The sequence below is a fragment of the Pan troglodytes genome, chromosome 14 (assembly GCF_028858775.2).
Source record: "Pan troglodytes isolate AG18354 chromosome 14, NHGRI_mPanTro3-v2.0_pri, whole genome shotgun sequence".
Classification (NCBI taxonomy): Eukaryota; Metazoa; Chordata; class Mammalia; order Primates; family Hominidae; genus Pan; species Pan troglodytes.
The window spans coordinates 78,648,846-78,675,067 of NC_072412.2; the positions used below are offsets into that span (position 1 = coordinate 78,648,846).

Here is a 26,222-nt window from a genome sequence, read left to right on the forward strand (position 1 = left end):
TTACACTTATGAGCATAACATTCCATCTATCCTAGAGGACACAACCGCTATTGGTCCTTGTTTCCCTAGAACTCTTTAGTGTGGTGTAGATTGACCAAAGGGAGAGGAGGAATAAAACCAGATGCCATTTGTGTCGTTAAAATGGCTTTTTAAACAACAACAACAAAAAATTTACATTTACTTAGATTTATGTTGATTTTTCCAAGGAATTTTTAGGCTTTTCTTCTGACCTTTTACATGAAAGTAACTTTTAAGTGTAAATAAATAAATTTATTTCACTTCCTTAATTTGTAATTGTTTCTGTATGAGATCTTATCCAAAAAAAATTTGCTATGACCAGTTTGGTTTTTTAAACTGAAATTAAAGAATGAAGATATGTGTAAATGAAACAGTTTTACTTGTGGATAGGTGGTTAGTTTGCTTAGTTACTAGATTTCCAAGATTATAAGAATAATTTAGATTTTTATGGGTAAATTATTAACTGATTATAAATGTAAAAGCAGAGAATTAAGTGGGAATAGAAATGGTTAAATCAAGGAATTGGAAAACAATAAGGAGAAGATGGTTGTTAAATCCAGGTTTCTTAAAGTATGCAAACAAAAATATAAACCTATTGGTAACTAATTCCAAAGTATAAATGTTATTTTTAATGAATCACAGTAATTACCTTCTTTCATTTCTACCCCACCAAAATAATTGGTCTAGAACTTTATTCCTGTTCTTAATTTTTTATGATTTGTTTAAATAATTTAGGAGCACATTTATACCTTAAATGTGTCAAAATAAATAAGTTTGTTTCTAGATTAATTTTAAAGTTAAAAATTCTGTATACAACCTACAATAATAAATTAATTGTTCTATAAATAGTTCTTGGGGACAATAGAAATTATGTCTTTCACAATTCACTGGGCACCTGATTATCTTAGGGAAATTGAAGAAAGAACCCCAAATAGAATTTTTTCCTCCTACGTTACATATTTCTGTTAAATTTGAATATTTTTTGGCCAGGCGCAGTGGCTCACACCTGTAATCCCAGCACTTTGGGAGGCTGAGGCAGGCAGATCACCTGAGGTCAGGAGTTCTAGACCAGCCTGGCCAACATAGTGAAACCCTGTCTCGACTACAAATACAAAAGTTAGCTGAGCATGGTGATGCATGCCTGTAGTCCCAGCCACTCTGGAGGCTGAGACAGGAGAATCGCTTGAACCAGGGAGACGGAGGTTGCAGTGAGCTGAGATCATTTCACTGCACTCCAGCTTGGGCAACAGAGTGAGACTCTGTCTCAAAAAAATTAAAATTCAAATTAAATTTTGAATCTTTTTTTTTTTTTTTGAAACGGAGTCTCACTGTCACCCAGGCTGGAGTGCAATGATGTGATCTCTGCTCACTATAACCTCTGCCTCCCGGGTTCAAGTGATTCTCCTGCCTCAGCCTCCTGAGTAGCTAGGATTACAGGCACACGCTGCCACGCCCAGCTAATTTTTGTATTTTTAGTGGAGACAGGGTTTCACCTGTTGGTCAGGCTGGTCTTGAACTCCTGACCTCATGATCTGCCCTCTTCGGCCTCCCGAAGTGCTAGGATTAAAGGCGTGAGACACCATGCCCGGCCTTAAAATTTGAATCTTTTATATGTCTTATTTTACCATTATTTCTTGTGATGGGGAGGTATATAAAAATCCTGAGGAAAAAAATTACTTCTTTCACAGTTATCTCCAAACAAATTTATTTGATTATTTATTTTACTAAGAATTAAGGTAGCCTAAAATGTTTAATATAGAGAAAATAATAGCTAGCTGTAGGAGAAAATTATAAAGATGAACAAATTCAGCCGTAGAGAAATTAAGCAACTTGTCCTCTAAGAACATGCAACATTGTGATAGAGTAAGAATTCAGTTTTATATCTGTCTGCTTGCTAATTCTATTCTCCTAACCATTAGGTTATACTGCCCCTCTATGTTCTATTCTGAATAAGGGATAATATTTCTTTAGCTAAAATAATTAAGGAAGAGAACAAAAAAGTAGTGTATCATAGTGATTAAAAGTAGCACTTTAATGAGTTGATCGTTGTTGAAGCGGGGTGATAGATATATCAGGGTTTGCTATTACATATTTTCTCTTCTGAAATATTCTATAATAAAATTTTTAAAAAAACAGATTTTAAAAGGAAGTTTTCAAATTCAACTCAGTACTTAGTTTTGAGTTAGGGCAAGTAATTTAAACTCTCTAATACCTCTGTTGTCCAATAGAACTTTCTATAATGATAAAAATATTCCATATCTGGCTGGGCACGGTAGCTCAAGTCTGTAATCCCAGCACTTTGGGAGGCCGAGGCGGGCGGATCACGAGGTCAGGAGATCGAGACCATCCTGGCTAACACGGTGAAACCCTGTCTCTACTAAAAATACAAAAATTAGCCGGGCGTAGTGGCAGGCGCCTGTAGTCCCAGCTACTCGGGAGGCTGAGGCAGGAGAATGGCGTGAACCTGGGAGGCAGAGCTTGCAGTGAGCCGAGATTGCGCCACTGCACTCCAACCTGGGCGACAGAGCCAGACTCCGTCTCCAAAAAAAGAAAAATTCTATATCAGTGCTGTCCAGTATGGTAGCCACTAGCTAGCCACATATAGATGTTGAGCGTTTGTTTTGGGGTTTTGTTGTTGTTGTTGTTGTTCTTTTTTTTCTTTTCTTTTCTTTGAGACGGAATTTCACTCTTGTCACCCAGACTGGAGTGCAATGGTGCGATCTCGGCTCACTGAAACCTCCACCTCCCAGGTTCAAGCGATTCTCCTGTCTCAGCCTCCCGAGTAGCTGGGATAACAAACACCCACCACCACAGCCGGCTAATTTTTGTATTTTTAGTAAAGATGAGGTTTCACCCTGTTGGCCAGGGTGTTCTTGAACTCCTGACCTCAAATGATCCGCTGGCCTTGGCCTCCCAAAGTGCTGGGATTACAGGCATGAGCCACCACACCCAACCTGAGCATTTGAAATGTGGCTACTGTTACTGAGGAACTAAATTTTTAATTCTATTAAAATTAAATTGTTTAAATTATCTTTAATTTTATTTTTAATTTTATTAAAGTTAAAGATAATTTTAATTGCCCTAGTGGCCAATGGCTGTGGTATTGCACAGTACAGCCAGTTTCCTCATATGTGAAATGAGAGTGGTGCCGAGGCAGACAGATTGCCTGAGCCCAGGAGTTCGAGACCAGCCTGGACAACATGGCAAAACCATGTTTGGTTTTGTCTCTACAAAAAATACAGAAAAATTAGCCAGTGTGATGGCACGCTTCTGTAGTCCTGGCTACTCAGGAGGCTGAGGTGGGAGGATGAGTTGAGCCTGGGAGGTGGAGGTTGCAATGAGCAACTGCACTCCAGCCTGGGTGACAAAGCAAAACTCTGTCTCAAAAAAAAAATAAAAATAAAAATAGAGTGGTCCTAACAGCACCCGATTGATAGGGTTGTTCTGAGGAATAAATGATATAATCTTCATAATATACACAGATATAATAGTGCCTAAACATTATATTCAACAGTGTTCAATAAATGTTTGCCATTCTTAGTACTTACCATACATGTAACAAATTTTTGGTTGAAAATTATATTAAAAATGAGAAATAACATTTCTCAAAATATGTTGAATTTCAACAAAAATTAAGACTCCCTTAATAACAGCAACGGTTTTCATAAAGGCCATGTCATTTATGGAATTGATTACCAAGAAAAATTTTGTACTAAACATGAGTCCTTTAATGTTGTCTTGTGTTTCATAAATTCATTGTGTGATATTTTAGTACATTCTGAACTGATAATTCACAGGATATGAAATCTTATTCTTAATTGAAGCAACTACCTTCTAAAATGAAAAGTTATTAATACTTTCAGTAGTTTAATTACGACACTTGAGATGTTGCTATAGGTGTACCCTGGTTACATGAATGAAATGCTGTGATGTAACAATGCCATTAAAAAGTCAGCTCAGCCAGTAATTCAGATATGGTAGGATAGATCACAGTTCTGTATATCCACATTCCTTCATCCCTACTCGAAGCAAATGGCATTTCAAATCCTAGAGTGGAATTATCCTGGGCTTTAAATACACATCAGGCTGGTTTCTCTCCTTATGGTAAATGTGTCTGTAAAATTAGATATTAATATGAACCTGAAGGGGTAGTTGTGAAAATTAAATTTAGGGACATATATAAAGCTTTGGCATGTAGGAGAATCTCAGTAAATGTTACTTCCCTCCCCTTGTCTTTTATTTGAAATTTAAACATTAATGATGGCCCATCCAAAAGCGTTATCAAGTTATTATGTTCCTTAGAAAACATAAACAGGAAAATTCCTATTCCTCATTGCTAGGTGTTGATGTTAGTTGTAAAAATATTTACATCAATTGATGATTTTTAAATGTTTTTCTAATTCAATAAAAACTCTTTGAAGACTGAATAATTGTATGCTTTTCTTAGAAAATTAAACAATACCACTATACCATACTTACCCCTTGAAAATCAACTATTTATACAATATATTCAGTTTCTAGAAAGGCTAGAGTAAATATTCACTAAAATGAAATCATCATAAACACATTAAAAGCTAACATTTGAGATGTCACTATTAACTGCTTTAAATTCTCCTATCATTAAAGTAATACTTTATTATAAAAATAGTACTGTTAACTTTCTTCCACCAAGCCACAAGAGACACTCTGCGTAATACAGTTTGATCTCTACTTCAGAAAGGAAGGAAGCTTGGAAAGAGAATAATTAGCATAATTTTCTTTGCCTGTTGTCAGTTCTCAGTTTATTCTTAACTGGTAGTTAAAGATAAGACTACATTGCCAACTTCCCTTACAAAGCTACCCCAGAGTGTATTGATCCAGGAAGTTAAGGAACAATATATCAGGAATGTTTTCGTATTGCAGGTGAAACAGAGCCATAAACATGAATTTCTAAGTAATAATTAACAGTGAATTTAACAATTATGGGTGTAATATACCATTCAAGATAGATGTGCTTACAAGGAAATTTGTTTTGTAGTTGTTTTATGAGTCACTCATAGAAGCTTTGTATTTTCAAAGGTAAGTTTCCACTGTTATGAAATATGTCTTATGAAGACTAAAATTCCATTGAGTAAATACCTATTAGAAGAAGAGTGAATATAATCATCATCATATTCAGTTTTAGAGACCCACATGTTAAAGGTTGTCTCCCTGTGGTTCGAGTATATTATAAAGAAGACAAAATATATGCCCAGATATTGTAATCACAGCAATATTGTCTGGGAAGTCCACATTGTTTGTAATAAACTCATGTCTTACAGGTACAACATAATTGTTCTGTAAGCCAGTTTATCCCCCCACCATTTATTCCATGTATATACGGTTGTTTTGCTATTTAATTATAGAATACTTTATTTTTGAAAAGTTAAACACGACAATATAAAAGCATTTGTAAAGAATTATCCAGTCAAAATCCTTTAATTACCTCAACATTCCATTCCGATCACACTACATATTCTTTAGAAGAGCCAGTTGGTATTTGAGACAGAGAGTGAGTGTGTGTGTGTGTGTGTGTGTGTGTGTGTGTGTGTGTGTATGCACTGAATGTGAGTATATGCTTATATACCGTGGTTATAAGTGTATACATGTATATGAACATAGACACATACATGTTCCTTAAAAGTTCCTAGTCCTATTTACTGGATATTTAAATTTGAAAAATATTTTGCCTTCAAAGTGATTCCAGCTAAAGAGGTGGTTAGAATTCTAGAGTTAGAGAAACATGTGACCCTTACCATGCTTTGGAGACTCTAGCAGAACATGGGACTCAGTTTCCTTTATACTGTTTTGTTCTTTTCAACTCCTCAGCTCTTGTGGGATCTCTGGCGCCTAACTCTAAAAGTCAGTTTGTTTTTCAGCTGAGCTGCTTACCTTTATTGGCATTTAATTACTGTTTTACTCTGATGCCTATTTTTTTATCTAAATTAGTAACACTGTATAACATTTATATAGTTTTATGAGTTCAACACTTTATATAATCATTCACATAGTCCTTTGACATACATGAGTATTATGTTCTACTTTTACAGATATAAAAACTGAGGTTCAGTGGGGTGGTATGTGTTATGCTTTACAGCACACATTTGAGTCTGAGTCAGTGGCACAGTTGGGAACAGAAGTCAAAATTGCATCTAGTCCGTCTCCTCAGAGGACAAACTATGATGCTTCCTTCTCGATTACTTGGAAGGAGAAGAATGTGGGCTTTCCCTCTTAAGTCCTTTGAATTAGCAGTTGCTGCAGATTGCCTACTACTGTTTCTTGAATTAAAAAAAGAAAAGTCTGCCAAATATTATTCTAAAGATTAGTGGCTTTCATTTATTTATTTATTTATTTATTTATTTATTTATTTATTTATTTATTTATTTATTTTTTGAGAGAGCCTCACTCTGTCTCCCAGGCTGGAATACAGTGGAGCATCATAGCTCACTGCAGCCTCAAACTCTTGGGCTCGAGCGATCCTCCTACCTCATGCTTTGATGTAGCTGGAACTAAAGGTGCATGTCTCCGCACCTGGCTAACATTTTTTTTTTAAGAGATGGGGGTCTCTCTATGTTGCCCAGACTAGGCTCGAACTCCTGGGCTCATGCAGTTCTCCAACCTCGATCTCCCAAAGTGCTAGGATTACAGGCATGAGCCAGTGTGCCCTGCCTCCATTTTCTTAAAGTAGAACTTAAGTAGAACTTTAAAAATGTTTTTACCGGCCAGGTGCGGTGGCTCACGCCTATAATCCCAGCACTTCGGGAGGCCGAGGTGGGCAGATCACGTGAGGTCAGGAATTCGAGACCAGCCTGGCCAGCATGGTGAAACCCCATCTCTACTAAAAATACAAAAATTAGCCGGGCATGGTGGCACACACCTGTAGTCCCAGCCACTCAGACAGCTGAGGCAGGAAAATCAGTTGAACCCAGGAGGCAGAGGTTGCAGTGAGCCGAGATCGCGCCACTGCACTCCAGCCTGGGTGACAGAGCGAGACTCCATCTCCAAAAAAAAAAAAATGTTTTTACCTATTTAAAACAATTCTTGTTAGTTTTACCCTCACAAATTTTGTCTTTTTTTTTTATTGTAATCATTCATTAGATAATTGCCACCATGCCAGGCCAGAAATTGAAAATCAAACTAATAATTTGGAGACAAACGTTCTTTTTTCAAGTTTATCACAGACTAAATACCTGATTCACTTACTTAACTCAATTATATACCTGATAATTTAGTTTGTAAAATATTACTTTCAGTTTTAAGGATGTTTTAATTTGTCTTCTAGTATCTTGTGTTGTAATAGTTTGCTGACATATAGTACTTCTTACCTTTTATGTGAGTTTCACTTTATCTTTTTACATTTTAGTAGTAAATAGTCATCTTTAAAACATTAATTTTATGCCTATACTAGGCAGGAAATTATTCTCAGACAGCATCTCAGTTACGTTGTCAAATGGATTCTTAAGAGAAGAAAAGCTGGGTGCAGTGATGTATGCCTGTAGTCCCAGATACTTAGGAGGCTGAAGCAGGAAGATTGCTTGAGCCCAGGAGTTTGAGGCTGTAGTTCATTGTTACCATGTCTGTGAGTAGCCACTGCACTCCAGCCTGGGCAACACAGCAAGACTCCATCTCTTTAAAAAAAAGAGAAAGAGAAAGAAAAGAGGAGAGGGAAGAAAGAAAAGAAAAAAGAAAGGAAAAGAAAAGAAAAAGAATCTTCTGACAAAATAGGCCATTCATTAGGCCAAACATTTTAGTGGCTGGTCTGGAATATTTATGGACTATAAATTTATCTTTAGTTCAAACCATCAGATTCATGTTTATTCTTTTAATATTTACCATTTATTAACTATATTTATACTAACATAATGACTTTTTAAAACTGGGTTTTTTTTTTTCAGCAACTTAAATAAAGAAAAGTCAGCTTTACTACAGACGAAGAATCAAATGGCATTAGATTTAGAACAACTTCTAAATCATCGTGAGGTATTTTTCCTATTTTGTCATAATTGTAATCATTTTAGGCTTTTTTAAAAACTGCTATCAGGTTAAAATTATTGGATCCCAGTTGTGCATGTTCATTAATGACTTCTCTTATTTATGTCTCACTGTAATTTTGTCCTTTTTTATTCAACTTTTGATATACTTCTTAGAGTTAATTCTTATTCCTAGAATAACCCCTTCTTGTTGTGTTGATATCTGTCACTGAATTTCCCCATATTATTTAATAATAATCTGTTTTATCTTATTCTGCAACTAGACAGTTAATTTCCTTAGTGTGCCTCTCGTCTTCTTTATCAATGTATGCCCAGTGCCTGTAGTGTAGATAATTTGTGTTGAGCTTTAAAGTTCCTAAAATTATTTTCTTTTCTTCATTTGTTCCCTACCAAAATTCTTTTAGAGTAAATATAATTCCTATTTTATAGATGGAGAAATGAGTTTTAAGTGGCTTGCCCATGGCAGTTAGTAACTAAGAGATAAGTTCTGTTTTGTTTTGTTTTTTCCTTTAAGGTTTATTGAGGTATAATCTACAAAGAATAAAATTAACCTTTTTTAGCAGACATGTCTGTGATTTTTGACAAATGCACACAGTTGTGTCAGCACCACCACAATCAATATATAGAATAGTTCTATTACTCCACAAAATTCCCTCATTACCCCTTTTTAGCTGACCCTTTTCCTCAACCCCCAGCCCTATCAACCACGGGTGTATTTTCTGTAACTATTGTTTACCTTTTACAAAATGCTATAAAAGTGAAATTATCAGTATATAGCCTTTTGAGTCTGGCTTTTCTCAGTTACAATAATACATTTGCAATTCATATATATTGTTGCAATACAGATGTATAATATATTGACCTCAAGTGATCCGCCTGCCTCAGCCTCCCAAAGTGCTGGGATTACAGGTGTGAGCCTGTACATACATCTACATTAGTCATATGTTTCCTTTTTATTGCTGAGTAATAAGCCATTATATGGATGTAACCCAGTTTGTTAATTCATTCACAGTTTATGGGCATTTGAGTTGTTTCCATTTGAGGACATCTCCGAATAAAATATCTGTAAACAATTATGTACACATTTTTATATAAACAAAAGTTTCCATTTCTCTTGGGTAAATACCCAGGTACATGATTACTGCATTGTATGGCAGGTGTATGTTTAAGTTTATAAGAAACTGTCAAAATTTTCCAAAGTTACTATACTTTTGCATTCCCCCTCTACGATGAATGAGAGTTCCAGTTTCTCTGCATCCTCACCAACCATTGGTATTTTTAACACAAAGCCTTTTTTCTACTGAACTATCACTGCCTCATCTTAGCCATCTTTTTACCATTTTGTTATTCTAATAGAAAAAGAAACTTTTTTTTTTTTTTTTTTTTTGGAGACAGGATCTTGCTCTGTCACCCAGGCTGGAGTGCAGTGGCATGATCTCGGCTCACGGCAACCTCTGCCTTCCGAGTTCAAGCGAATCTCTTGGCTTAACCTCCTGAGTACCCGGGATTACAGGTGCATGCCACCATGCCATCTAACTTTTGTGTTTTTAATAGAGACTGGGTTTCGGCATGGTTGGCCAGGCTGATCTTAAACTCCTGACCTCAAGTGATCTGCCCGCCTCAGCCTCCCAAAGTGCTGGGATTACAGGTGTGAGCCACCGCGCCCGACCAGAAAACAAAACATTTAAAACATATCATTGGTTTATGAGTATCCTCATACTAGTCTGGGAGAGGTATACCAGATGTTGGGAAGAAATTATTGGGAGAATATTGTTGAGAGAGGGGAACTGGAAACTATTACTGGAAGCAGTTCAAAGGTACGTATCCTAGAGATGGTGTCAGAAGAATTGGAGGATTGTCTGTATCTGAGAAATGGCATTGGAGTGAGTTCTCTTAAAGGTGTCTTCTATGTGATGGGTGAAAAGGATGAGAAAGTGTCCCAGGACTAGATTGTAATGATAACATTTAGGAAGATAAGTCAATCTAACAACAGGTTACAGAGCTAGGAAAAGCTTCTCTGAAGATATTTATTCTTTCTTCTGAGTTCGGACATTCTAGACCTTATCCATCACTGCTGCTATCACTTATGTCCTAGGATTCTGCTTTCAAGTAATTGTTTCTTCACTGTGGAAACCTGATTCATTCACTATGTGGAATTTTCGCAAGTGTTTTTGAAATTAAATATTTAAGAGTAGTAACTACAGATGACCATTCAGCCATATCAACTACATTTTTTTAAAGCTAGATATTAATTTTTTTTTCAGAATGGCAATTCTCATTTGATTTTAAGGGGATGTGCTACACTGAAAAATATATGAGCGGTTCCAACACTTGGAATCACATTACTCATGAGTCCAAATAAAAACCAAAAAACTGCGTGGTGGATTGAGAAGAAAATACGTTTAAGCATGCAAATTAAATTCTAGCAGAGCTGGGCACAGTGTCACACACCTGTAGTCCCAGGTACTCTGGAGGCTAAGGCAGGAGGATCACTTGAGCACAGGAGTTTGAGACCATAGTGCACTCTGATCTCACCTGTGAATAGCCACTGCACTCCAGCCTGAGCAATGTAGTGCAACCCTATCTTTTAAAAAAGAAAGAAAGAGAAAGAGGGAGGGAGGGTTAGAGGGAAGGAGAGGAAGAAGAAGAAGGAAGAAAGGAAGCGAAGGAGGGAGGGAAGGAGGGAGAAATTTAAACACTAGCAAGATGAAACTACTCATTAATTGCCTACTACTACATGTTATTACTGGTATTTGTATGGATGCATATTTAGATAATTGTCAGTTTTTATGTATTTGACAGTATATCTTTATTTTGGCAAGTATGTTTTAATAATTTAACATTGTATAGCTTTTGATGATACCAAACATTTAAAGAAAAGCAACTTTTTTTGTTTTAAAACAAAGTAAAAATTAAAGCTTAGTAAAACAAATCTAATGTTATTAATCATTTTCTAAGAAACCATTTACTACCAACTTACATCATATATACACATGCAAAGGCCTCCGCAAATTGCATATATGGAAAGAAAACAGCTGGTGTGACCCCTTAGAAATGCTTGGCCATTCGCTTGAACATTTACCTGATGAAACAGGATTGATTTATTCACTTGATTGTTCAGAGGATCATGTCCTCATAATAGTCAATAGATAACGTTGGTTAAGAATAATTCTGATTTTTTTTTGAAAATGAAAATCAGGGCTGGGACTAGGGTGAGGCAAGCAAGGCATCTAGGACACGTGATGTAAGGAGGTGCCTACTCTCAGAGTGGGCAAAGAACATGGACGGCCCCTGGGAGCCACTGCTTCTTTACCTAAGGCCGCTAGCTTGTCTCACCCTGGTCAATACCCTGGGAAAATTATCCTGATACCAGTCTGGTTTTAATCAGTTAAATTTGGACAGTGTAAATGAGTGATTCAAAAAGAGACCAAATGAACTTTTTAAGGTTTCTTATTTTCTTTTTTGCATTGGACAGCTCTTGCTTTAATGTTGTGTTGTTTTGTTTTGTTTTGTCTTGTTTTGTTTTGAGATGGAGTCTTGCTCTGTCACCCAGGCTGGAGTGCAGTGGCGCTATCTCGGCTCAGCGCAACCTCCACCTCCCTGGTTCAAGCAATTCCCCTGCCTCAGCCCCACAAGTAGCTGGGATTAACAGGCGCACGCCACCACACCTGGCTAATTTTTTTGTATTTTTAGTAGAGATGGGGTTTCACCACGTTGGCTAGACTGGTCTCGAACTCCTGACCTCAGGCAATCCACCTGCCTCAGCCTCCGAAAGTGCTGGGATTACAGGCATGAGCCACTGCACCCAGCCTAGCTCTAACTTTTTTTAGCAGTGTCACTTAGTTCTGATTAGGCTGTATGTGTTCATGTAATGTGAAGTAAGATCACCAGTTCATTTACATAATTCCAAAATATGTGTTAAACAGAAAAAGCAAGTAGGACAATTCTAGGTTGACAATTCAGAAACATTTGGGGCATGACCACAGAGAGTTTTTATTTTCTATATTAGTGTTAGCTCAAAAATATTAGCTTAAAAGTATCTTCTCTCATGTTAAGAGTTAGGGTGTGGTGTGACAATTTCCAGGAATGTGTATTGATCTCTTACAATTGAGTATTTCTTGAACTATGAGTGGTATATTAGGTGATTTTTAGTCCTAACTTTTTTTTGCGAGAAAATATATTTGACAACTAATTGCAGAATGATATAATGTGAAGAGCAGGTGGCTGTAGAGAGAAATAGGATATTTTAGGTTGACTTTTCAGACTACAAAGCTCAACTGGGTTGGGTAAATATATTAGGTTAAAGGATTTACACAACAAATACTAACTTAAAAATGTGCATAAATTGAATTGAGAGCTTATACCTGCCCACACTTCTCCATTCTAAATTCTCCAGGTTTTGTCCCTATATTCAGTAAAATGTTCATAAAGCAAAGGGGGAAAGGGCAAAATATCTCTCCTCACAGAATTTATTTTATTAAAGAACAATTTAATGTCATGCCTTCTGCTTTTGTAGAAGATCAAAACAAAGTGTGATCTCTCTTGGTTTTGTAAAACTAAGGCAGTCTACTAAGTACATCCACATAAATGACATAATCTAATCTTTACTACAGTCCACTGATGAATATCATTGTCCTCATTGTTAGAGACGAAACTGATGCTGATAAGAGTTAAATAACTCAACTGTGATTACGTAGTCAAAACTAAAAGTAATTCATTTTTTCCCTGAAACAAAACTAAGGTTCTTTTTCCTTAGTCTCATTTAGACAGAAAAAAACTCATGATGAATTATTGCATATATTCCAGGAAAATTTTTGCCTCTGGGCGTGAAGTTATATTCCTCTTTCTTTTTTTCATAAAATGAAAACTTTGTAATTTAATGTGTTTCCTTTTTGTCTTCATTGCCAGAAAACTCAGAGCTGAATATCTTATCCAGGTGTTATAATCTTTTTTTTCCTCTTTCACTTTTGATACCTCAGAATAACTTTATCTGTTTCCTTCGGGTGGGTTGTAATCTATCTTAATCTAAAATGTCTTCACTTGTGCTCGGATTAAGACCTCTTAGGTGTAAATAAAATATAAACCTAAATAATTAGATATTGAAAAGAGGTAAAAGGAAAAGATAAACTGATAGGATCTCACTTTTAGATAACAGTAGCAGGACTTCAAATAAAACATTCATTTTGAAAAGATTTGAGTATAAGAAATGTGATTTCAGGCCCGATGCAGTGGTTCACACTTGTAATCCCAGCACTCAAAAAGGCCAAGGTGGGAGGAACGCTTGAGGCTAGGTGTTCAACACCAGCCTGGACAACCTAGGAAGACCTCATCTTCACAAAAAAATCAAAATTTAGCTGGGCATTGGTGGTGCACATCTGTGTTCCCAGCTACTGGGGAAGTCGAAGCAGAAAGATAGCTTGAGCCCAGGAGGTTAAGGCTGCAGTGAATCATAATCACACCACTGCCCTCCAGCTTGGGTGACAGCAACACTGTCTTTTAAAAAAAGAGAAATGTGACTCCTTAAAATGGCTTCTTTCTTGAGCTTATCACTCAGTAATCGTCATTAATTGCATTTAGTTTTCATCTGTTTTTATCCACTCATCTTTGCCTTAACGAAACAAGATTTACTGATCACCTTTGGAAATTCTAATTCTGCTTTTCTTTGTATATATTTTATCCACGTGTCCTTAGAATATAAGCTTTTGAGAGTAGGAAAAGTATCTTTCATCAGCCAAATGCCTAATAGAATACTGAGCTCAGTCGTTAGAAGCTGATGTAGAAGCCCTTTTCTCATGGCTCTTGGAGCTGTAGAAGGGCAGTGGGAAGAACACCTCTTAGGAAGCTATTCCAGTATTTCAGTGAGTGAAGGTGGTGTCTTGAACTAGATTGGTGATGATGAGGTGAAACAAAAATGGACCGATTTGAAAGCTATTTAAGAAGCATAATTGGCCGGGCGTGGTGGCTCAAGCCTGTAATCCCAGCACTTTCGGAGGCCGAGGCAGGCAGATCACAAGATCAGGAGATCGAGACCATCCTGGCTAACACGGTGAAACCTGTCTCTACTAAAAATACAAAAATTTAGCCAGGCATGGTGGTGGGCGCCTGTAGTTCCAGCTACTCGGGAGGCTGAGGCAGGAGAATGGCACGAACCCGGGAGGCGAAAGTTGCAGTGAGCTGAGATTGTGCCACTGCACTGCAGCCTTGGCAACGACAGAGCAAGACTCTGTCTCAAAAAAAGAAAAAAGAAAATTAAGAAGCATAATCACGGTCCTTGGTGATTGAGTACATTAGGGACTGATGAAGAGAGGAGGGATGAGAATTGATGCCTAGGTTTTTGGCTTGTGTCTTTAGTGGTGCTACAAAGAACCTAGAAGAAAGAGGTTTGGGGAAGAAAAGTTCAAGAAAATATCTAAGTGGATATATACACTAGAGAGTTGGAAATGTAGGTTCTTGTGCCCAAGAAAGATAATTCATCTGTTAATAGAAATTTGAAAGTCACAACATAAAGATGTTACTTTACATGGAAATAGAGTAAATGAACTAGTGAGACTATATAGAGTAAGAACAGAAAAAGGCCTGTGACAGAATCTTAATGAGTACCAGCATTTAAGGGAAGGGCATAGGAAAAAGTGCCTACACAAAGAAGAGTGAAGAGTGACCAGCATCAGTGACGAGCATCAGGAAGAGAGTAGAGTCCCTAAAGCCCAGGGAGAACCATTCATAACAGAGTCAGTTGTACGCAGTGACATGCTCTCAAGAGGTCAGGCCAAAGAAAGATTTTTAAAAAAGAGTCATTTGGATTTAATAAGATGCTAAAGGGCCGGCACGGTGGCTCATGCCTGTAATCCCAGCACTTGAGGAGGCTGAGGCAGACAGATCACTTGAGCTCAGGAGTTCAAGACCAGCCTGGCCAACATGGCGAAACCCCATCTCTACAAAAGATACATAAATTAGCCAGGCCTGGGGGCATGCACCTGTAGTCCCAGCTACTTGGGAGGCTGAGGTGGGAGGATCTGGGAGAATTGCTTGAGCCCAGGAGGTGGAGGTTGCAGTGAGCCAAGATAGTACCACTGCACTCCACCCTGGGTGACAGAGTCAGAGCCCTATCTCCAAAAGAAAAAAAAAAAAGAAAAAGAAAAAGATGCCAAAGCAGTTTCAATGGAGCTGGAGCTAAAAAGCAGATACCAGTGAAAAATAGGCAAGCCTTAGAATATTTGAAGAAGAAAAGATAGGACAATTGAGGAAGGGGCATGAGATCAAGAGCTTTTGCTGAGCCAGGCACGGTGGCTCACGCTTGTAATTCCAACACTTTGGGAGGCGGAGGTGGGTGGATCCCTTGAGGCCAGGAGTTCAAGACCATCCTGGCCAACATGGTGAAACCCCGTCTCTACTAAAAACACAAAAATTCGCCGGGCGTGGTGGCAGACACCTGTAGTCCCAGCTACTCGGGAGCCTGCGGCAGGAGAATCACTTGAACCCAGGAGGTGGAGGTTGGAGGTTGCAGTGAACTGAGATCATGCCACTGCACTCCAGCCTGGGTGACAGAGCAAGACTCTGTCTCAAAAAAATAAATAAATAAATAAATATAAAAAAAAAAAGCTTTTGCCTCTCAAAGCTAGAGATTACACAATTTAAATGGTGACAGGAAGAAGCAAAATAGACATTAAAAGTACACAAAAGAAAGAGATAATCAATTGAGCAAAAGTGATAGGAAAGGAGATCCATAGCAGAGTCAGGGGAATCAGCTTTAGACCACCAGTGTTACCTTTTCCATTTCGAAGAATAGAAAAAAGAATTATGTGAAAATAGAAGTAAGTTTATAGGTTTAGTGGTAAGTATTTAGAGAGTTCCCATCTAATGGATGTTTTCTAATAGAAGGAGATGTGGTACAGTCAGTGTTTTGAGAAAAATGAATTTTGAAGTAGCTGTGTAATAAATGAATGATGTACATAAAAGAATTGCCAAGTTGAAATGTTATGTACTTATAGTAGTACCATTCTGTGTAATTTTTCTTTAGCAGCACTTAGCACCCCAGGTGTAAACATAGAAGATGGAAACTAGACTGATCCAGAATTACATTCTACTTTCTACTATATGTACATATAAATATGTTCAACTCTCTCATTAAATTGTAAGACTGGCATTACCTTTATATTCCTTACATCTTCTACATTTTGAAATACTATGGAAAAAGCCAGCAGTCAGACAGACAAGACTTGTATTCATATCCCAGCTCTGCTACTTAATAGCAGTGCATTTTTGAGACAATAATTTCACCCCTCTAAACTCAGTTATCTCATCTGTAAATAAAGGTAATATCTACTTTGCAAGGTTCTGTGAGAATTAATATAGCAGTGTTCCTGGAATATAACAGAACTCAATGAATGTAGTTCCCTTTCCTCACTTCCTTCTGTGTCAAGGGTCTTTTTAAATATTATCTATCATTTGAGACTGGGCACGGTGGCTCCTACCTGTACCCAGCACTTAGGAAGGCCAAGGCAGGCAGATCGCTTGAGCTCAAGAGTTCAAGATCAGCCTGGGCAACATGGTGAAACTGTCTCTACAAAAAATATGAAAATTATCCAGGGATGGTGGCACATGTCTGTAGTCCCAGCTTCTCAGGAAGCTGAGGTGAGAGGATTGCTTGGGCCTGAGAGGTTGAGACTGCAGTGAGCAGTGATCGTGCCACTACAGTCCAGCCTGGGTAACAGAGCTAGACCCTATCTAAAAAAACACAAAAAATAAAAATAAAAAAATATTATCTATCCTTTGAAGCCCTCCCTAACTCAACAAAGAAAAACATACCCTTTTCTACCTCATTCCTATAACTTTTTAAATATTTCCGTTAATGTTCATATCACTATGTAATTAAGCATCTGTCTTACCCATTAGATTGACAAATTCCTTTTTGTACTTTAGCCTTTAGCACAATATTTAGCAGATAATAAGTACTCATTCAGATGTTTCTTAAACTAATGGTTCTTTTCAATCTTCAATAATATAAAGCTGTCAAATAGAAAGCTTTAGAAACTGTCATCAAAAAATAAGTGTCACTCTGATACTGAAATATTTTAGCTGAAGAAAGCACAGAAGCTCTCCTGTATCCAAGGACAATTTTAGATACTACTACTGAAATTTTACTTACATACTACTTTTACATACAATTTTAGATACATACTACTGAAAGTAGGCCATAGGAAGTCATATCCCAAAGGTTTGTCTACAGGAGAGCTACTTCCTAAAACCTTGGAGATGGTAGTTGTAGGCACAGCAACCTCTATGGTTATCACACTTATACAGAATCATATATATTTGTGGAATATAAAACATCTGTTTTGGCTGGGCAGGGTAGCTCAGGCCTCTGATCCCATCACTTTGGGAGGCCAAGGTGGGAGGATTACTTGAGTCTAGGAAATTGAGACCAGCCTGGGCAACACAGCAAGACCCCTAGCATGGTGGCACAAACCTGTAGTACCAGCTACTCGGTTGGCTGTTGTGGGAGGATCCTTTAAGCCCAGGAGGTCAAGGCTGCAGTGAGTCATGATTGCACCACTGCACTCCAGCCTGGGCAACAGAGCGAGACTGTATCAAAGAAAAAAGAAAAATTTGTTTCTGAGACCTGGGATATCTTCTATCCTCTCATTGCAGTGTTTTTGCCAATAACACCTCTCAGGGCCCACAGTCATTTCAGTTAGTATTTAACCAGAATTAATCAACCACTCCTTACTAAGTACTTAGAATGTACAAGGCCCCACACTTACCTGAACATTGGACTAATTCTTATTATCCTGGATAACTTTCTTCTTACAGCAGTGTATGTCAGATAATGAAAAGAAAACAAACCCTGCAGTTAGCCAGGTTTCTTGAAAGTGAAATCACAGTATAATTATCATTCTTTTATGGTATGTTTATGTTCCCAGATTCTAACTCATATGTTCTTTGCGATTTCTCGGAAGATTTCAGGGACATTTCAGCATCCCAAGTGCCCCTTAGGCAATCCACTTCATAAGAAGTTCCAACAAATTGCATTTTTCTTTATGTGTGTCACTCTTTCGGTTCATACTTAACTGTTTTGAAATTTTCTTAAGAGTATCTTTTTACATGTTTTTCTTATGCACCTATGTAGTTAAATTTTACAGTCAGCATGCTAAAAAAAAAAAAACTACTGAGCGGGTAAATTAATTTTTCTTTAAATGAAAATATACTTGTTTCTCAGATTCACACATACATTTCTCATCATAGTGGTGCTCTTCAAGTTAAACTGTTTTCGATTTGTTGGATATAAATGAGTATTTTTAAAGAGAAAGATAATTATTATAGTGAAAACCAAAAACACATGTATGATACAAGTCATATTTTCCCTATAAAGTTTTAGAAAGATTTTTTTTTCCATGTAAGGGTGTGTGACTTCAGGTCTGAAGAAATTTAGGGACTAAAATGTTGCAAAAAATACTGCAAATGTTGAATTTACACACATACTTTATGAGAAAGCTAAAGCTATTGTATTAACAGTGAGAATATATCTTGAATTTTTATAATCTTTTTCTATCAAGCTCTAAAATGCTTTCAGATGAATTATGTTATACTACCCTACTTAGGAACCAGTTACAAATTACTTTCAAGTAAGTGTATCTGGGAATGAGGAATCAGAGAAAGGAAAAGTTTTAAATTAGTCTTCTCTGCTGAGAATTGGCCTTTTGCTTATGTTTTCTAGCATTCAAGAGGGAATTAGGCTTTTTACCCAAAATACATACTTTTCAGTAAATAATAAGTGTGTTTAATATTGATATATTATCTTGTAGTTTTTTATATTCATTTATTTTATTTAAGCCTCACAACAGCTCATTCTTACACCCATTTCACAGAGGCAGCAACTGAATCACAGTTGTTCATTCTGTAAAATGTTAATTCTCCTCAGTTTTGAGTTGTGTAAAAGACATTTGAATTTCCTTTAGATTGTACTCTCTGGACCACTATGTTTATATAGGCTTGTATAGAACCTAATAGAACTATGTCAAAATTGTTTTGGTTTTTGTAAGTATTTTGATTTCTTCTTTAATCTTTTCATTATCTTCTTTTAAATTATAAATATCTTTGTTGTATCCTACAAGTCAGTTCAGTCTTGTGTGACCCAATATATTAATATCTCATCATAAAAATATTTTGTCTGTGCATATATACCCTTTTAACTTTTTATATCACATTTTCACATCTATTATGTAACATATAGACCTAGCAATTTTTAGGTTTCTTTTTTTAAGAATGAAATGTGTATTTTCCCACTGCATTTTAGAAGCTTGTGATATGTTTTCGGTTAAATTAAAAGTACATTTCTCTGACCTTTTTTTATCAGTAAGGAGCAAGTAAATGACTTCTCTTGCTATCATTTCTAACCCTGTGCTTATATGACTATCTTAGAATAGTAGCAGCTTATAACAAACCAAACAATTCTGAGACATAAGGAGACACACACACACAAAAAAACTACAAAACTGTAAAATCTCTGAAACTGTATAATCTCTGAAAATATTTGGTGGCCAGGCCGGGCGCAGTGGCTCACGCCTGTAATCCCAACACTTCGGGAGGCCGAAGCAGGGGGATCACGAGGTCAGGAGATCAAGACCATCCTGGCTAACACGGTGAAACCCTGTCTCTACTAAAAATACAAAAAAAAAAAAAAAAGCCAGGGCGGTGGCGGGTGCCTTGTAGTCCCAGCTACTTGGGAGGCTGAGGCAGGAGAATGGCTGAACCCGGGAGGCAGAGCTTGCAGTGCAGTGAGCCAAGATCACACTACTGCACTCCAGCTTGGGCAACAGGGTGAGACTCCGTCTCAAAAAACAGAAAAAGAAAAAGAAAATATTTGGTGGCCAGGAGACAATATTAACAATTATATGAGATAATTATAGTCATAATTCTGTTAGACACCATATTGGCAATATCTTGTTGTAAACTTAAGTCACTGACCCCGTATCAAGGAGCTGACACTAAGAGAAGGCTGGAATACAACATGGAGAAGGTACAGGCACTGGAGTGAGTCATACTCTGAAAACCAGTGCTCTAAGTGGAGGATAGGGTTTAAAGTCTGAAGTTGATGCTGAAAATCAACAAGAATGTGCAACAAAACCCATCAAATACTACTGAAATAGTAAAGGCCAGGGTCCAGCACAGTGGGTCACACCTATAATCCCAGGACTTTGGGAGGCTGAGGCAGAAGGATTGCTTGGAGCCCAGGAGTTGTATACTAGCCTGGTCAACATAATGAGACTCCATCTCTAGAAAAAAAATTTTTTTAAATAAATAATTAGCTAGATGTGGTGGCTCATGCCTATAGTCCCAGCTTCATGGGAGGCTGAGGTGGGAGGACCACTTGACCCCAGGACTTCAAGGCTGTAGTGAGCTGTGCTTGCACCACTGCACTCCAGCCTGGGCAAGAGTGAGACCCTATCTCAAAAACAAAACAAAACAAAAAAGAAGGAAAAAAAAATTTTAATGAAAAAGTTAAGACCAGAAACTAGACAGCAGCCAGATGACTACTGTTAATAGAAGGGAAAGCAATTGCACTTGGTCACAAAGCCAGGCATCAAGAAAACATGAATGTCAGAAAGCAGAGTGGGGAAAGTAGTGAGAAGTCCAGGGTAATCAGTAATGAGATGCACAAAAGGGTCTGAGCAAACCAATCAGAATAGAATTAAGGTTCCCACACTCCTGTTTTAAGTCAACAATAGCAGTAGATTTTAATTCAGGAACCTACTTCAGTGTGTTAATAATAGCTTCTATCTGGATCACTGTTGAGAATTACCCTAAGATCATATCCATGATTGTGAAAGAATGTTTCAGGTGATTAGTTATGTCCCGGAGGCTGTAACAGCCCAATTGTCTCTCATTTGCTATCATTCGTATAAAAGCATGAGCTCTCACTAAGCCTTCAGTCATAGATAGGGTATAGCTCCAAAAATGTTTCTGTCATCTTAAATGTATTAGAATAAGAAGTAGATAAACCTGCTCTGCTCTAGTCAGTACTTCTTTCTTTATTCTGTTCTAGGCCCAAAAATTTTCAATGTAAGGAAAACAGGATGATGAAAGAATTCTTTTCAGTCATAAGAGAGATGAATGAAACTGGGGATGTTTAGAGAAGATAAGACTTAGTGAAAGATAAGAAATTCAAAGTAGGCACGTAAAACAGGCAGTAAGAGATTTGTTACACATGTCTCCAAAGTCTAGAATTAAACCAAAGGCTAGATGCTATGAAGAGACACATCCTGTTTTGTTGTTCTACTTTTTTTTTTTTTTTTTTTTTGAAACGGGAGTGTTTTGGTTTTATAGTTGAGTAAGGAAAACCTAGATTAATACCTAATGTGTCTTCATTTTTAAAGCCTGGGCTAGGTGGCCATATAGTCAGAGGGGATTTCTTAATTGTATAGAGAGACTGGGTTAAATAACTTGAAGATCTCTTCCAAACCTGAAATTGTGTGTATCACAGACATTGATGGAAGGCATCTGCATTATTGTATAATGATAGCTTTGACCCCAGAAAGGCCTTACTTAATTTGAATGCTGTTTCACTTCTTAGTAGCTAAATGAACATGGTTAATTTTCTTGAGCCTTCTTTTTATTTATTTATTTTTATTTAGAATTTCTTTATTTTCCTTTGTTTTTTTTTTTTTTGAGAAGGGGTCTTGCTATGTTGCCCAGGCTGGTCTCAAACTCCTGGACTCAAGCAATCCACCTGCCTTGGCCTCCCAAAGTGCTGGGATTATAAGCATGAGCCACCATGCCTGGCCTTCTTGAGTTTTTTTATTTTTTGTATTTTATTTATTTATTTATTTATTTTTTTATTTTTTTATTTTTTTGAGGCAGAGTCTCGCTCTGTCGCCAGACTGGAGTGCAGTGGTGTGATCTCGGCTCACTGCAACCTCCGCCTCCCGGGTTTATGTGATTCTCCTGCCTCAGCCTCCCAAGTAACTGGGACTACAGGCGCATGCCACCAGGCCCGGCTAATTTTTGTATTTTTAGTAGAGACGGGGTTTCACCATGCTGGCCAGGATGGTCTCAATCTCTTGACCTCGTGATCCACCCGCCTCTGCCTCCTAAAATGCTGAGATTACAGGCATGAGCCACCGCACCTGGCCCTTCTTGAGTCTTTGAAGCCTCAGTTTCTTCTCTTCAAAATTAAAGTAATATCTACTTCTTGGTATTTGAGTGTGAATTAAATTATTATGTAAGATACTCAGCACAAAGCCTGGTACATTGTAGATACTCAGTGAACATTCACTTCTGTCCCCTCTCTTCCTCCCTCCAGACCTAAAATTTGTATATACTTCTTTTGAGGCAAAGAGACAATCCCAGGGTGATGTTACCCTGCAAGTGGAAGCAAGTATCTAGATAGGGAGATCGAGGGGCTGTAGATAACAGCAGTTTGCAGTTGCAGATATTAATACTATTCTACAATTTGCAGTACAAAATCTGTTTTGTCCTTTATTTAGAGTATAGTGGTATTGCATTCAAAGTAACTTTTTAAAAATAATACATTATATTTGCTTTAATAGTAGTTTAAAATTCTTGTTGAGCATTTAGAGTGTAGAATGGATGACTTTGAATTAAAGTTATATTTTCTTTTAAACTATTTTTAATCATGTTAAATAGGATAATGATATTTTGCTATTTTAAAAAATTTTTATCTGTTAAAAATTCCCACTGAAGTATTTACAAGTGAAATTATCTGAGGCTGGGCACAGTGGTTCACACCCATAATCCCAGCACTTTGGGAGGCTGAGGCGGGCAGATTGCTTGAAGTCAGGAGTTCAAGACCAACCTGGCCAACATGGTGAAACCCTGTCTCTACTAAAAATACAAAAAATTAGCCAGAAGTGGTGGCACACCCTTGTAATCCCAGGTACTCAGGAGGCTGAGGCAGGAGAATCACTTGAACCCAGGAGGGGAAGGTTGCACTGAGCGGAAATCATGCCACTGCACTCCAGCCTGGGTGACAGAGTGAGTCTCCATCTCAAAAAAAAGAAAAAGAAATTATCTGAGATCTGGAATATGTGTTAATATATATCAGGGGGAACATCTGGTAAGGAAATAGATAAAACAGTGTTGACAAAACAATCCTGGTAGTTCCTCAAACAATTAAACATAGAGTTACATACAACCCAGCAGCTCTATGCCCAGGTATATACACAAAAGAAATTGAAACATATCCACACAAAAATTTACACACAAAACTTTTCACTGTTTCAAAATGTGTCAGTGTTTATGAGTGCAACATTATTCATAGTAACCAAAAAGTGGAAATAACCCAGATGTCCTTCAGCTGATGAGTAAACAAAATTTGGTATATCCATGCAGTGGAATATGATTTTGCCATGAAAGGAAGGAAGTACTGATAGATGGTACAACATGGATGAACTTTAAAAACATTATACTAAGTGAAAGAAGCCAGTCACAAAAAAAGCAGACGGTATATGATTCCACTGATGTGAACTGTCTAGAACTGGGAATTCTACAAGGACAAAAAGTAGATTGATTAGTGACAGCTTAGAACTAGAGTGATGGGGGCATGGCAGGATAGGAGGGTATAGTTAAAGCAATCAGAGTTTCTTAGGTTTTGGTTTGTTTTTGTTTTTTGTTTCTTTTGAGATGATGGAAATATTTTAAAATTGGTAATTGTTGCATGTGTCTGTGAATATACTAAAAACCATTGAATTATACACTTCAAATGGATGAACTGTGTGGTATGTGAATTATATCTCAGGAACGCTATTTGAGAAAGAAAATATTGACAAAATGTTGATAATTGAAGTTGGGCAGTGGAAAGTGGGGACTCAGTATTCTATCCCCTCCATTTTTGTGTCATTGAAAATTTCCGTCATAAAATGCTTTATTAAAAAATGCCCGACCAGGCACTGAGGCTCATGCCTGTAATCTCAGCACTTTGGGAGGCTGACATAGGTGGATCACTTGAGGTCAGGAGTTCGAGATCAGACTGGCCAACATGGTGAAACTCCGTGTACACTAAAAATATAAAAATTAGGTGGGCGTGGTGGTGCACACCTGTAGTCTCAGCTACTCTGGAGGCTGAGGCAGGAGAATCATTTGAACCCAGGAGACAGAGGTTGCAGTGAGCTGAGATTGCACCACTGCATTCCAGCCTGGGCAACAAAGCAAGACTCTGTCTCAAAAAAAAAAAAAAATGCCAGGTACAGTGGCTCACGCCTGTAATCCCAGCACTTTGGGAGGCCGAGGCAGGTGGATCACCTGAGACCAGGAGTTCGAGACCAGCCTGGCCAACATGGTGAAACCCCGTCTCTACTAAAAATACAAAAATTAGCCAGGCATGGTGGTGTGCACCTGTAGTCCTAGCTACTCAGGAGGCTGAGGCAGGAGAATTGCTTGAACTTGGGAGGCAGAGGTTGCAGTGAGCCAAGATCGTGCCACTATACTCCAGCCTGTGTGACAGAGCAAGACTCCATCTCTCCATCTCAAAAAAAAAAAAAAACCTTTTAAATGAAGTTTAAAGCTGGGCATGGTGGCTCACACCTGTAATACCAGCACTTTGGAAGGCCAAGGTGGGTGGATCACCCAAGGTCAGGAGTTTGAGACCAGCCTGGCCAACATGGTGAAACCCTATCTCTACTGAAAACACAAAAATTAGCCAGGTGTGGTGGCACATGCCTGTAATCCCAGCTACTCAGGAGACTGAGGTAGGAGAATCGTTTGAACCCGGGAGGTGGAGGTTGCAGTGAGCCAAGATCATGCCACTGCACTCCAGCCTGAGCGACAGAGCGAGACTCCATCTCAAATAAATTAATTAATTAATTTTAAATATCCAAAATATATATGTATTTGGTTTAAAACAAGACTGGTTTTTACCTTGTGTTACTTCAAGAGAGATGCACAGAGTTATATGACTTACTAGTCACGATGCGTTGTTATTCCTATATGAAAGCACTTCCATTTAACCTCCAGTGGAGCACATAGTTTGCATTATGCTTGTCAAAGCTATTTTCATCAAGAAATGCTATCTATGTGTCTCCTTGCCAACATCTTTGCAGAGTTTACAACTTTCAGCAATTTATTGGCATCAACTATGCAATACTGTTAAGCAGCTGCTGTACAGCTGAGCTGTTTTAATATGCCACCACTTATGCAAATAGTTAATATTAAATGGCCAAGATACATGCTTTTGGATTCAAAAGAACAGTTTATCTCTCTCATAGAGATTGTTTATGCAGTCATCATCATCATCATCATCTGGAAATTTCACAAGAACATCCTTACCCTTAACTCTTCAATTTTGAAAAGTAATTATTATACTGCAACATAGTTTTTGTTATTTAGTTTTTAGTTTTATTCCAAGTTTCAGTTGTATAATCAGATGCAATTCTTCATTTGTTAATGTTAATGAATGGTTCGTTCATTCATATAGTAATGATAATTTTATTATGTATTTGATATACTAGAATTACAACATGTACTGTTAACTTTCTGCAAGTTAGTATAAAAGCATATCAGATTTTATCAGACTACGTTATAGAATAGTATTGAAACGTTTCAGCTGGCCAGATTTGGTGGCTCACACCTGTAATCGCAGCACTTTGGGAGGCTGAGGCAGGTGGATCACTTGAGCCTAGGAATTCAAGACCAGCCTGGGCAACACACCCCCATCTCAATTTTTTTTTTTTTTTTTTTAGATGGAGTCTCGCTCTGTCACCCAGGCTGGAGTGCAGTGGCACCATCTCGGCTCACTGCAACCTCCACCTCCCGGATTCATGCCATTCTCCTGCCTCAGCCTCCCGAGTAGTTGGGACTACAGGCGCCCGCCACCTCGCCTGGCTAATTTTTTGTGTTTTTAGTAGAGATGGGGTTTCACCATGTTAGCCAGGATGGTCTTGATCTCCTGACCTCGTGATCCACCCACCTCGGCCTCCCAAAGTGCTGGGATTACAGGCGTCAGCCACCGCGCCCAGCCCCCATCTCAATTTTTTTAAAACTGTCTCAGCTGGGCACAGTGGCTCACACTTTAAATCCCAGAGCTTTGGTAAGCCAAGATGGGAAGATAGCTTAAGCTGGGGAGTTTGAGGCTGCAGTGAGCTACAGTCGCACCACTGCAGTCCAGCCTGGACATAAGAGTGAGACCCTGTCTCAGTCAATCGATCAATCAATGTCTTAAACAAGTGGTAAAAGGAAAAGAGG

General features: G+C 37.9%; 1 protein-coding gene across 4 annotated transcripts in view; it reads left to right on the forward strand.

Annotated features, from left to right (window-relative positions):
- Positions 1 to 26,222, forward strand: part of PIBF1 (progesterone immunomodulatory binding factor 1) — a 298,753-nt gene that overhangs the window by 186,657 nt on the left and 85,874 nt on the right. For 2 of the 4 annotated variants that reach the window (XM_001136372.5, XM_024348282.3), the window contains one exon: positions 7,932 to 8,016. The exons of the other annotated variants lie outside the window; for them this stretch is intronic. In XM_001136372.5, the coding sequence (XP_001136372.1) occupies positions 7,932 to 8,016 (85 nt within the window). The remainder of the gene's footprint in view (positions 1 to 7,931; positions 8,017 to 26,222) is intronic. 4 annotated transcript variants of the gene reach the window in all.